The sequence below is a fragment of the Scyliorhinus torazame genome, chromosome 5 (assembly GCF_047496885.1).
Source record: "Scyliorhinus torazame isolate Kashiwa2021f chromosome 5, sScyTor2.1, whole genome shotgun sequence".
NCBI classification, from domain to species: Eukaryota; Metazoa; Chordata; class Chondrichthyes; order Carcharhiniformes; family Scyliorhinidae; genus Scyliorhinus; species Scyliorhinus torazame.
This window is the reverse complement of record NC_092711.1, coordinates 199,263,368-199,276,671: the sequence shown is the minus strand read 5'-3', so window position 1 is coordinate 199,276,671 and position 13,304 is coordinate 199,263,368. Positions and strand designations below refer to the sequence as shown.

At 48.7% G+C, this 13,304-nt stretch overlaps 1 protein-coding gene across 1 annotated transcript in view; it reads left to right on the top strand.

Moving 5' to 3' along the window:
- LOC140420874 (glycine receptor subunit alpha-4-like) overlaps window positions 1–13,304 on the top strand; it is a 164,110-nt gene that overhangs the window by 55,625 nt on the left and 95,181 nt on the right. Inside the window, exon 2 of the mRNA XM_072504973.1 lies at window positions 2,654–2,787. Within this exon, the coding sequence (XP_072361074.1) occupies window positions 2,654–2,787 (134 nt within the window). The remainder of the gene's footprint in view (window positions 1–2,653; window positions 2,788–13,304) is intronic.

Here is a 13,304-nt window from a genome sequence, read left to right as displayed (position 1 = left end):
GCAACCACCGTCATCAAGGCCCTCCAAAGCATCTTTGCACTGTTCGGGTTCCCCGCTTACATACATAGTGATAGGGGGTCCTCCTTTATGAGCAACGAACTGCGTCAATTCCTGCTCAGCTAGGGCATCGCCTCGAGCAGGACGACCAGTTACAACTCCCAGGGTAACGGACAGGTAGAGAGGGAGAACGGAATGGTCTGGAAGACCGTCCTACTGGCCCTACGGTCCAAGAATCTCCCAGTCTCCCGCTGGCAGGAAGTCCTCCCGGATGCCCTCCACTCCATCCGGTCACTGCTTTGTATCACGACCAACCAAACACCTCACGAACGTCTCCTTGTCTTCCCCAGGAAGTCCTCCTCTGGGACCTCGCTCTCGACCTGGCTGGCAGCTCCCGGACCCATCCTGCTCCGAAAACACGTGCGGGCGCACAAGTCGGACCCGTTGGTCGAGAGGGTCGATCTTCTCCACGCTAACCCCAAGTACGCCTACGTGGCGGACCCCGACGAGATACGGTGTCCCTACGAGGCCTGGCGCCCGCCGGATTCCCACGCACACCCCAGCCACCAGTTCCACCCTCCCTCTCACCGGTGCACCTTACAGGAGGATCGGTCCTTCCGCCGGCCCTGTCTAGGCCCCCCCACCCACCGACGCACCCTGCAGACGCTCCCTTCCCATTATCATCATCATCATCATAGAATTTGCAGTGCAGAAGGAGGCCATTTGGCCCATCGAGTCTGCACCGGCTCTTGGAAAGAGCACCCTACCCAAGGTCAACACCGCCACCCTATCCCCATAACCCAGTAACCCCACCCAACACTAAGGGAAATTTTGGACACTAAGGGCAATTTATCATGGCCAATCCACCTAACCTGCACATCTTTGGACTGTGGGAGGAAACTGGAGCACCCGGAGGAAACCCACGCACACACGGGGAGGATGTGCAGACTCCGCACAGACAGTGACCCAAGCCAGAATCGAACCTGGGACCCTGGAGCTGTGAAGCAATTGTGCTATCCACAAGGCTACCGTGCTGCCCCAGGTCAACCTTTTTCCCCACCAGCGCCATCTAGGAGTGTTGAAGCTGCCACAGAGATCGAGGCCACGCTCCCGGAGTCACAGACGCCCGAACCTCCACCGGCGTCACCACCGAAGCTTTGACGATCACAGAGGACGACCAGGGCCCCCGATCGACTGATTGCTTCATTTTAAAGTAGATATAGTTAATTGTGAATCTGTAAATAGTTACAAAATTCTGTACGGAGGTATTACGGTACCTCCATAACTATAATTTCTACCATGTTACCATGTTGTAATATCAAGCCACCACCCATCCCTTTGAACGCCTCAGCATGGACTTCACCGACCGCAACACATACTTCCTGAACGTGATTGACGAGTACTCCCGGTTCCCATTCGCCATCCCCTGCCCTGACATGACCGCAACCACCGTCATCAAGGCCCTCTTATTTTAACAGGGGGTGAGTGTGGTAGTCTGTGTAGAGGTATTACGGTACCTGGTAATGCTGGAACACCATTGGTAGAAATTGTATGTTTCCTATTGGTCAAGCTGTATGGTAGCTCCGCCCTGCAAAGTGGGGTATAAGAGCCCGTGCCTCCCCAGCAGCCTTCTTTCTGTACCTGAGCTGCTGGGGGAAACATCTTGCTTATTAAATCCTTCAGTTGGACTACAGCCTCGCTTTAGTGGTCATTGATCGTGCATCAAAGAGGAAGTGAAATCACTTAACCACAGGCCGCAGAGGAGCACTGAGCAATGGGCTAACCTCCTTGAGCCTCCTCAGGGTCCAAAGTGCCAGTATCCCGCTTGGCAATACTTACACCAAAACCTGCCCGATGGAGATCCCGCTGTGGGAATCGGAGCATAACCGTGGATGGTGGTGGAGATTTGAGCTTCCAGACCATTAATTGCATTCAAATCAATGGAAATCAGCTGTTCGCATCTTCCCGCTGGCGCGGGACATGAAGCCAGCAACAGCTGATGGGAGTGGAGTGGGTCTGTCAGCCGACGTCTATCCCGTTTTTGTCCCGACGGAGGAATTCTGCGCCGATCGGAGCCAAACTTGCCTACACTGCATTTTCTGCAAGTATGATTGTCTGGGATTGCAGTGCATTCCACAGATCCCCACATGCTACAGTCATGGCTCACCACCAGCCCCGCCAGTTCTGTCCAAACTTTAAAAAAATTTAATTTGTCAATGATTTAATTATTTACTCCGATAAATTGATAGCAAGTTGTACTCACATAGCTTAGATGCAAGGAAGAAAGCTTAACAACTCCGGGAGGCGCAAAAAAAAAGTAGGAAAAGCAGCATCTCATTCCCCCGCTGCACAGAATTCCCACCTGAACCAAATTCAGGACTGTCTGTGTCTCACTCCAGCGTTGTCTCCTCTCTGGGAATCCTCTTACTCCAGGTTGGTGAACTGCGAGAGACGGTGGGTTGTCTCTTGGTTTCGATGTATCCCCCAGGAGGCTGGTCCAGCTCCTTTTCCTCACACTGCATTGAAGATTGTTGTAAAGATAACATTGTAAACATAACATTTCCTCCAGTTTTGAAGGAGTGGAGAGCAATCAGCCTCCAAAGGATAAAGATTTAGTATCAAGTCCTCAGTAAGTTTGTATTGTTCTACCCCACAGGCCAGTGTCATCCAAGGAGGAAGAGACAAAGTCCACCGGGAGAAGGTCATTGCCATCATCACCGTCTGATTTCCTCGACAAACTAATGGGAAAAACCTCAGGCTATGACGCACGGATCCGGCCAAATTTTAAAGGTACAGCTCCCCGCGTCCATCTGCTCATCTCCAGTTTATGATTTTTCTAAGTGTTGGGAGAGCTCAGGCTGAAGCATCTTACTGCAAACAGGTTGATTGCTTAAAGGCACGCCAAACCTCTCCCTGTGTCGAACTGTAGAATTATAGAATGGTTACAGTGCAAAAGGAGGCCATTTAGCCAACCTTGTCTTTGCTAGCTCTCTGAAACTTGTCCTTCGCCCTGCCCTTTACCCCATGGCCTGTATTTCTTTTTCTCTTTGAATAGTTATCCAATTCCCTTTTGAAAGACATGATTAAATCTGCCTCCACCACACTCTCAGACAGTACATTCCAGATCCTAACCACTCACTGTGCAACCTTGTCTCCAGCACACTCTCAGACAGGACATTCCTGATCCTAACCACTCGCTGTATGAATCTGGCTCCACCACACTCATAGACAGTGCACTCCAGATCCTAACTACTCGCTGTGTGAGTATTTTTCCTGATGTCATCGTTGGTTCAATTGCCAATCTCCATAAACCTGTGCCCTCCGATTCCTTTTTTAAAATAAATTTGGAGTACCCAATTAATTTTTTCCAATTAATGGTCAATTTAGAGTGGCCAATCCACCTACCCTGCACATTTTTGGGTTGTGGGGGCGAAACCCACGCTAACACGGGGAGAATGTGCAAACTCCACACGGACAGTGACCCAGAGCCGGGATTGAACCTGGGACCTCGGCACCGTGAGGCAGCTGGGCTAACCCTCTGCACCACCGTGCTGCCACGTGCCCTCGTTTCTTGACCCTTCCACCATAGAAACACATGAACACAATTAGGCCATTCAGCCTATCAAGATAGCTCTGTCATTTAACATGACCATGGCTGACCGGACACTTCAATTCAGGTGGATTGGCCATGTTAAATTGCCCTTAGTGTCCAAAAAACGGTTAGGAGGGGTTATTGGGTTATGGGGGTAGGGTGGAAGTGAGGGCTTAAATGGGTCGGTGCAGACTCGATGGGCCGAATGGCCTTTTTCTGTACTGTATGTTCTATGTTCATTTTAGCATCACTGTGGGAACAGTTTCTCACTACCTCCTCTGCTCAGACCCTCCATGACCCTCCTTATTATCTTCAAATTTCTAAGGCGAATGGCTTCAGTTTCTTCAATCTATTGATGTAACTGAATGGCCTAATTGTGTTTCTTCAATCTATTGATGTAACTGAAGTCCCTCATCCCTGGAACCATTCTTGGATATCTTTTCTGCACCCTCTCTTAATGCCTTCGCATCTTTCCTAAAGTTTGGTTCCCCCAGAGCTGGATACTACACTCCAGTTTTGAAGAAAAGGTCCATCATGTCTCCCTTGGTTTTGTACTCAATGTCGTGATTTATAAAGTCCAGGATATCACTTTCTCCTGTCTCACCACCTTCAATGATTTGTGCACATAAACCCCCAGATCCCTCTGCTCCTGCACCTCCTTAGAGTCATAGAGGTCTACAGCACAGAAAATACCCTTCGGCCCATTGCATCTGTGCCGGTCAAAAACAACCACCTAACTATTCTAATCCCATTTTGCAACAATTGACCCATGGCCTTGTGTACTTACGATGTCAAAGCATACTTCTCAAATGTTATGAGGGTCTCTGCCTCCACCACCCTTTCAGGCAGTGAGTTCCAGACTCCCACCACCTTCTGGGTGAAAAAGTTTGTCCTCACTTTCTCTTTAAACTTCTTGTACTTACCTTAAATCTATGCCACCTGGTCATTGATCCCTCCACCAAGTGGAAAAGATTGAATTATGTTTTTTATTTCAGATTTCCTCCCCTCATTCTTCCCACCAATGTGTTGGAGTTAGGCTATTCAGGAATGAAATCTAGAAGCACATTTTGACACATGGCACTGTCATGCTGTGGCTACTGGCAGTCATTTGGATCTTTCAAGACTGATACAAATGTATATTAGATGGGTAAGGATATCAAGGTATATGGAGCAAAGGTTGGTTAGTGGAGCTCAGGTAAAGATCAATCACATTCGAATTGATTGATAGAGTAGATTCAAAGGGCAGAATAGCCTCCTTCTGTTCCTAGGTAACAGACTAGAGGAGCTGAATGGTCTCCTCCTGTCCCTAATAACTGGATAACATCAATTTAATGGTTGAATTTGAATTAACATAGAATTTACAGTGCAGAAGGAGGCCATTCGGCCCATCGAGACTGCACCGGCTCTTGGAAAGAGCACCCTACCCAAGGTCAACACCTCCACCCGATCCCCATAACCCAGCAACCCCACCCAACACTAAGGGTAATTGTGAACACTAAGGGCAATTTATCATGGCCAATCCACCTAACCTGCACATCTTTAGACTGTGGGAGGAAACCGGAGCACCCGGAGGAAACGCACGCACACACGGGGAGGATGTGCACACTCCGCACAGACAGTGACCCAAGCCGGAATCGAACCTGGGACCCTGGAGCTGTGAAGCAATTGTGCTATCCACAATGTTACCGTTCTGACAAGGTTCCACATCAATCCCAGATGTTTAGTGCTGTGTCCCTCAACATTCCCGAGAGTAAGAGAGGAGGAGATGACTATTGCTATAGCTGGCCACTAAATACAGCAATTCTGCCATTACATTAATTATTCACATAAACCTGTAAATAAATTCATAATAAAAACTGACCCACGTGACAGTGTCACATGGAAGCTCAGTCGCTGGGTATGTTTAAAACCGAGATTCTGATTGTTCTAATTGCCAATGACTTAAAAGGGATATACAAACATGGAGCACAAGTAGACCATTCAGCCCCTCCATCTGGGGATAGTGTAGTGGAGAAAGTTTGAAATGGATGATCAGCCATGATCATAATGAATGGCGGAGCAAGCTCAATGGGCTGAATGACCACTCCTGCTCCTACGTTCCATTACTTTCATTTGTATAGCATATTCCACCACCTTAGGATGTCTTTGGGTTTTACAGTCAATGAAGTACGCTTGAAGTAATATACGAAATGCACATAACGTTCCCACAGAGATTCCACAAACAACCAGGCAGTGACCAGATAATCAGTTTCGTGATGTTATTTAAAGGATAAATATTAGCCATTACCCTCAGGAAAGCAAGGTAAAGAAATAAAAAAAAGTGTTTTTTTCATAAAATGATTGCTTTTAATTTAATAATTAGCCCTGTAAAGTCTCAAGCTTTCACAGGTAATTTGTTCTGCTCTTCCATTGCAGAAATAAACCAAGCAGCAACCAATAGCCCCACTAATGAGAATTTTGTTCCCATTTTGCCCTGTGTCAATGAGACAAGATTTAGCCGCAAACTTCCCCGAATTAAGTTAAAGATGAACCATTGTGCCCAATTAACTCTTGCGGGTTCCTCTCACAGAAGCAGCCTTCATTGCGACGCCGCTTGTTGATCCTTCGATGGATCAGCTCTTCCTATCATTGTGAAGCAGATTTCACCAAGCGTGGATTGTTCACCCACCAATAGGGAACGTGAGCTGTCCACAGGGAACTGTATGGAAAACAGGCTGTGTGTTTGTTCTTTTGAAAAGAGAGCACACTTCGACTTGCATCGGAGTAACCCGACATACCAAGCAAGATGTAAACAGGACAACTTTCTGTGCAATCTAGAGTAGTCCGACTGAGTTACAGAAGAACGCTGCGTTAGGAGAGGGAGTGGTTAAGCTAACGTGGCAGAGACAGGCAGGAGGGTGAGGTAGAGGGGTAAGAAAAAGGGGCAATTGATGAAGGAGAAGCAAAAGCGAGAATAAGGAAATTTAGTATGAGGATTGGGGGCAATGTATTGAGGTGGATAGAAAACAGGTTGGCAGAGAGGAAACAACGAGTAGGGATTAATGGGTCCTTTTCAAATTGGCAGGCAGTAACTAGTGGGGTACCACAGGGATCGGTGCTGGGACCCCTGCTATTCACAATATATATTAATGATTTGGATGAGGGAACAAAATGTAACATCTCAAAATTTGCAGATGATACCAAATTAGGTGGGAGGGTGAATTGTGACGAGGATGCAGAGATCCTACAGCATGATCTGGACAGGCTACGCGAGTGGGCAAATCAATGGCAGATGCAGTATAAGTTGGATAAGTGTGAGGTTATTCATTTTGGAAGCAAAAACAGGAAAGCAGATTACTAGCTGAATGGTTGTAAATTGGGAGAGGGGAATGTGCAGCAGGACCTGGGTGTCCTTGTGCACCAGTCAATGAAGGTAAGCATGCAGGTGCAGCACGCAGTAAAGAAGGCTAATGGTATTTTGGCCTTCATTGCAAGAGGTTTCGAGTATAGAAGCAGGAATGTGTTGCTGCAATTGTACAGGGCCTTGGTGAGACCACACTTGGAGTATTGTGTGCAGTTTTGGTCTCCTTCTCTGAGGAAGGATGTTCTTGCTCTCGAGGGAGTGCAGCGAAGGTTTACCAGACTGATTCCAGGGATGGCGGGACTGTCATATGAGGAGAGATTGACTAGGTTGGGATTGTTCTCGCTGGAGTTCAGAAGAATCAGGGGGGATCTCATAGAGACTTATAAAATACCAACAGGACTAGACAGAGTAGATGCAGGGAAGATGTTACCAATGATGATGTATCCAGGACCAGGGGTCACAGTCTGAGGATTCAGGGTAAACCATTTCGGACAGAGGTAAGGAGACATTTCTTCACACAAAGAGTGGTGAGCATGTGGAATTCATTACCACAGGAAGTAGTTGATGCTAAAACTTTGAATATATTCAAGAGGCGGCTGGATATAGCACTTGGGGAGAATGGGATCCAAGGCTATGGGGAGAAAGCAGGACTAGGCTATTGAGTTGGATGATCAGCCATGATCGTGATGAATGGCGGAGCAGGCTCAAAGGGCCAAAAGGCTTCCTCCTGCTCCTATCTTCTATATATCTATGTATGTATCTATGAAAGCAAGGTGGGGGGGCTTTGAGGTTATTCATGCAAACACACAAAATATTGTGACTGAAACAGACAAGTGAGAAGGAAAATGTCGTGGGGGGGCGGATATCGGAGTCAGAGGGAGTAAGGCAGAATGGACGATGGGTGGGAGTGGGAGTGGGAATGTGACCCAGTTACAAGACCAGAAGTGATGAATCGAAAAACCGATCCAATTGGGTTAGAGTCGGCATTTTCTGCGTCAGTCAAGGTGGGATTTTCCAGCCCCACCGTCTGCCAAGATTATCCGGTCCCGCCAAAAGTCAATGGACGTTTGGCTGGACAGCCGAATCTCCCGCGGCCGGTCTCGCTGCGACTGGGTAGGAAAATCCCGGTCTAAATCTTTCTGCACACCACTTGCATCACACAAACCACTGTGTGGCCTTGGTTGCTAGGGACAACACCTGTAGAATGGAGGATAGCACCTAAAGAGAGCACAATGATTCTATCAGGTGACAGGGCAACAAACGCCATGAAGGATGTTCCTTTATTGTGAACAATCTCATTGAATCCAGGATCAGGAGATCACTCAGTAACAATAGAATAATGTAGCTGACTGCACAGTACTCTGTCCACAGTGACTATGGACTTAAACATCATGGAGGCAGCATTGTTACTGCCCATTTTGTTTTATTAAATACAATTCTTGGGTTATGAACTTGGTTGAACTCTTTGGAAGAGTCTTTTGTTATCCATCCATGGGATGTGGGTGTAACTGCCAAGCCCAACATTTACTTCCCATCCCTGATTGCGCTTCAGAGAAGGTGATGGTGAAGTGACCTTCTGAACCATAGAACCAGTCCAAAGATGTGTAGATTAGGTAGATTGGCCATGCTCAATGCGGGGGTTGTGAGGATAGGACGGGGGAGATGGCCGAGGTAGAGTGCTGTTTCGAAGGGTCGGTGCAGACTTGATAGGCTGAATGGCCTCCTTCTGCACTGTCGGGATTATATGGAAACATCTGCATTGGGTACACCACAGTGCTCCTAGAGTCGATTTCCAGGATTTTGACCCAGGGAAAGAACAGCAATATTTTTCCAAGTCAATATTTGTATGTGACTTCATAGAATCATTGAACTTACAGAGCAGAAGGAGGCCATTCAGCCCATCGATTGTGCACCGGCCCTTGGAAAGGGCACCCTACTCAAGCCCACATCTCCACCCATCCCCATAACCCAGTGTTGCTCGTTTTAGCCTTAGTTTACTTATTCTTATTCTGTCACCTTTGCTCATGAGTCGCCAGGTATCTTTCTGATAACGCCACGTGGTTCAAGTCCAAGTAATGATTAATAATGCAACACACCGCTTAGTAAGAGTTAAATCGACGCTCATTTATTATATACAGCAATTAATACTTATACAATAATTCTACTTCTAAACTACTACCTACCACTAAAAGGCCAATACTTAACTTTGGAAATGGCCCACCAGGTCAGGGAAACGAATGGCCTTTCGAATTGGTTCTGGGCCTGTGGGATTCAAAAGCTGGTACAAGTCGATAGTCAGGAGTGCCTATCTGGTAGCGATCGCTGGAGTAAAACCTACGGTTTCCTGTAGAAGGGTCTCGAAGGTTGCGAGCAGGAAAAGAAGGGTCGAGTTGAACTTGGCCCCTATTCTTATAGTCCCCAGAGGTTTCCCGCCTCTTGGGGCAGACCTCGTACCTGGTTCCAAGTGATTGGACTTGGTCCCAATCACTTGGTTCGATATGCTCCAATACTGGAGCGATTCCTTGATCGGGGGGTGGTCGTTTACCTTTCTTTGTGTTAGCCCCTGCTGGCGCCGAAAGGTTTGGGTCAGCTTTATGTTGCTAATTTGTAGCAATTGTTCCCAGGGATGGCTGCTTAAAACACAGATGACTGGGTTGTTGTGATGTTGATGGCTGCAGGTATCGGTCTGGACTGACTTCCCCAGAGGCGAATACACTGTTTTACCTGCAGCTGTCCGTTTGAGTCCTGTTGGCTGATTTTCCCATCAGCCTCTTCCGTTCGCCATTTTAAATCGGGGTTTGACCATTCTAATCGGGAGTCAGCCATTTTACATGGCTACACCAGTAAGCCCACCAAACCTTTTTGGACACTAAAGGGCAATTTAGCATGACCAATCCACCTAACCTGCACATCTTTGGACTGTGGGAGGAAACCCATGCACACACGGGGAGAAAGTGCAAACTCCACACAGGCAGTCACCTGACGTTGGAATTGAACCCGGGTCCCTGGAGTTGTGAGGCAGCAGTGCTAACCACTATGTCACCATGCCACCCGAGAAAGGGTAACTTTCAGCTGGTGGAGTTCCCATGTGCTTTCTGCCTTTCTCCCTCTTGGTGGTAGAGGTCCCAAGTTTAGGAGGTGCTGTAAATCTCAGTGAGTGATTCATGTAGATGGTACACACAGCTGCTGCTGTGCACCAGTGTTCCAAGTGAATGTTTCAATGGTTGAAGAGGTGCCAAGCTCTTCTAGAGCACGTTTTCAGCACGAGATCCAGGGTGTTGTCATTGAACATACATACAGTGCAGAAGGAGGTCATTCGACCCCATCGAGTCTGCACTGACCCACTTTAAGCCCTCGCTTCCACCCTATCCCCGTAACCCAATAACCCCTCCTAACCTTTTTGGACACCAAGGACAATTTAGCATGGCCACTCCACCTAACCAGCATGTCTTTGGACTGTAGGAGCAAATCGGAGTGCCCGGAGGAAACCCACGCAGACACGGGGAGAACTTGCAGACTCCGCACAACAGTGGCCCAGTGGGGAATCGAACCTGGGACCCTGGTGCACTGAAGCCACAGTGCTAACCACTGTGCTATCGTGCTGCCCCCACGGTACTATCGTGCTGCCCATGTCGACAGCCTCAACTGCTTTGTGCATTGAGGCATTTCTTGATATCCCACACAACTCATCAAATTAGCTGAAAACCACCACCTGCGATGCTGGTGATGCGTTGGGTGCTCTGGATCCGTGGAACACATACAGGCCACCACCACTTAAAATAGTGCAACACTATTTTATTAAGTTAAAAACTGTTGAACATACTTTCACTGTGGGTTAACACGATGTTAGATTAAACTAAAGACCTATGCATGTCCGAACCAGTCTATGCACTCAGCACATGGTGAGGATCTGTGCTGTAAGCTGTAAGCTCTGTCCTTGTAGGATGCTGCATCCCGAATCAGCGGGAACTCTGATGCCTCCTGTCTTTATAGTGCGTGTGCTCTAACTGGTGATTGGCTGCAGTGTTGTGTGTGTTGATTGGTCCCGCTGTGTGTTCATCAGTGTGTGTGTCTGCACCATGATATACTGGTGTATATTATGACATTCCCCTTTTATAAAAGAATGTATGTGTGTGGCAATAAATAATGCGTGGTGAGAATGTTCCTAACTACGTGTGGGGTGCAAAGACATATTTACAGGACAACGTACATGAAAACTAAGCTATATACATGGGAAGGTGCCTAGTGCAGAGAAGCAGTATGCAACAAGAATAACGAGATCAACACTATATACAAACCACAGAAACGATCAAACAAAGCAACAAAACAATTCAGAGAGTCTATAAGTCTGCAAAGTTCATAAATTTAGTCTCTGAGGTGGGCGACGAATTCTGGTTGACCGCCTCAAGGGTGGGTTGAGAGCTGCCGGTTCAGGAGCGGGCTGGACTGCGTCAGAGTGAGGAGGATGCAGAATGACAGGGAGCTCTGCATAGTCCATGGCAGGGTCAGCAGGAGGGCGAGACGACAGTGGAGGATCACGTGGCGAGCGTGGAACGAGACGAAGGGCGCGTCGATTGCGGCGCAGAATAGAGCCATCCGGTAAACTAACCAGGACCGAGCGGGGAGCCACCTGCCGAAGGACCACAACGGTTGCAGACCAGCCCCCATCCGGAAGATGGACGCGGACGTTGTCATCTGGAGCCAGAGCAGGGAGATCAGCTGCACGGGAGTCATGAGCCGCCTTGTGCTGTGCACGAGACAGCTGCATCCGTCGAAGGACCGGAACGTAGTCGAGGTCAGGGACATGGATGGACGGCACCGTCGTCCTCAGGGTACGACCCATGAGTAACTGGGCTGGCGACAGGCCAGTGGACAGTGGGGTGGGGCGGTAGGCCAGCAAGGCAAGGTAGAAATCGGACCCAGCATCGGCAGCCTTGCATAGGAGCCGTTTGACGATATGTACTCCCTTCACCGCTTTGTCGTTGGATTGGCGGTACAGGGGACTGGATGTCACATGGGCAAAATTGTACCACCTGGCAAAGTTGGACCATTCCTGGCTGGCGAAGCAGGGGCCATTTTTCGACATAACCGTGACGGGGTGCCGTGTCGAGCAAAGGTTTCTTTACATGCACGAATGACGGCAGGCAAGGTGATGTTGTGCAACCATATCACCTCCGGGTAATTCCACAAGTAGTCCACGATCAGGACATAGTCTCTACCCAGCACGTGGAACAGGTCGATGCCCACCTTGGTCCATGGTGATGTGACCAATTCATGGGGCTGCAGGGTCTCACGTGGTTGGGCCGGCTGGAAGCGCTGACAAGTGGGGCAGTTGAGCACTGTGTTGGCTATGTGCTCATTAATGCCGGGCCAGTACACTGCCTCTCGGGCCCGTCGGCGGCACTTTTCCACGCTAATGTGGCCCTCGTGTAGCTGTTCCAGGACAAGCTGGCGTATGCTATGCGGGATGACAATGCGGTCCAGTTTTAGAAGAACCCCGTCTACTACCGCCAGATCATCTCTGACATTATAGAACTGAGGGCATTGGCCCTTGAGACACCCATCCGTTAGGTGGCGCATGACACGCTGTAGCAAGGGGTCAGCCACCATCTCGCGACGAATTTGGACGAGGCGTTCATCCGAGGCAGGTAGATTGGAGGCCACGAATGCCACATGGGCGTCAACCTGGCAGACAAATCCCGCTGGGTCACATGGAGTGTTGACTGCCCTGGAGAGAGCATCAGCAATGATGAGGTCTTTGCCTGGGGTGTATACCAGCTGGAAGTCGTATCGCCGGAGCTTGAGAAGAATATGCTGGAGGCGAGGCGTCATATCGTTCAAGTCTATCTGTATTATATTGACCAGCGGGCGATGGTCGGTCTTGACGGTGAATTGAGGAAGTCCATAGACATAATCGTGAAACTTAACCAGACCGGTTTCTGGGTTTAGCATGAGGGTAGTCCTGTGGTAGCTACATTTTCATGTATGCATAATCTTGTTCTCTTCATGCCCTTCTATATAACTCATTGAACCAGGCTTGATCCCCTGGCTTGATGCTAATGGGAGTGAGGGATATGCGAGGCCATGAGGTTACAGGTATTGGGTGGCACGGTAGCACAGTTGTTAGCACTGTTGCTTCACCAGGGTCTCAGGTTCGATTCCCGGATGGGTCACTGTCTGTGTGGGGTCTGCACGTTCTCCCTTTGTCTGCGTGGGTTTCCTCCGTGTGCTCCGGTTTCCTCTCATAAGTCCTGAAAGACATGCTGTTGGTAGATTGGCCATGTTAAATTACCCTTTGTGTCCAAAAAGGTTAGGTGGGGTTACTGGGTTACGGGGATAGGGATAGGGTGGTGGTTAAGTAGGGTGCTCTTT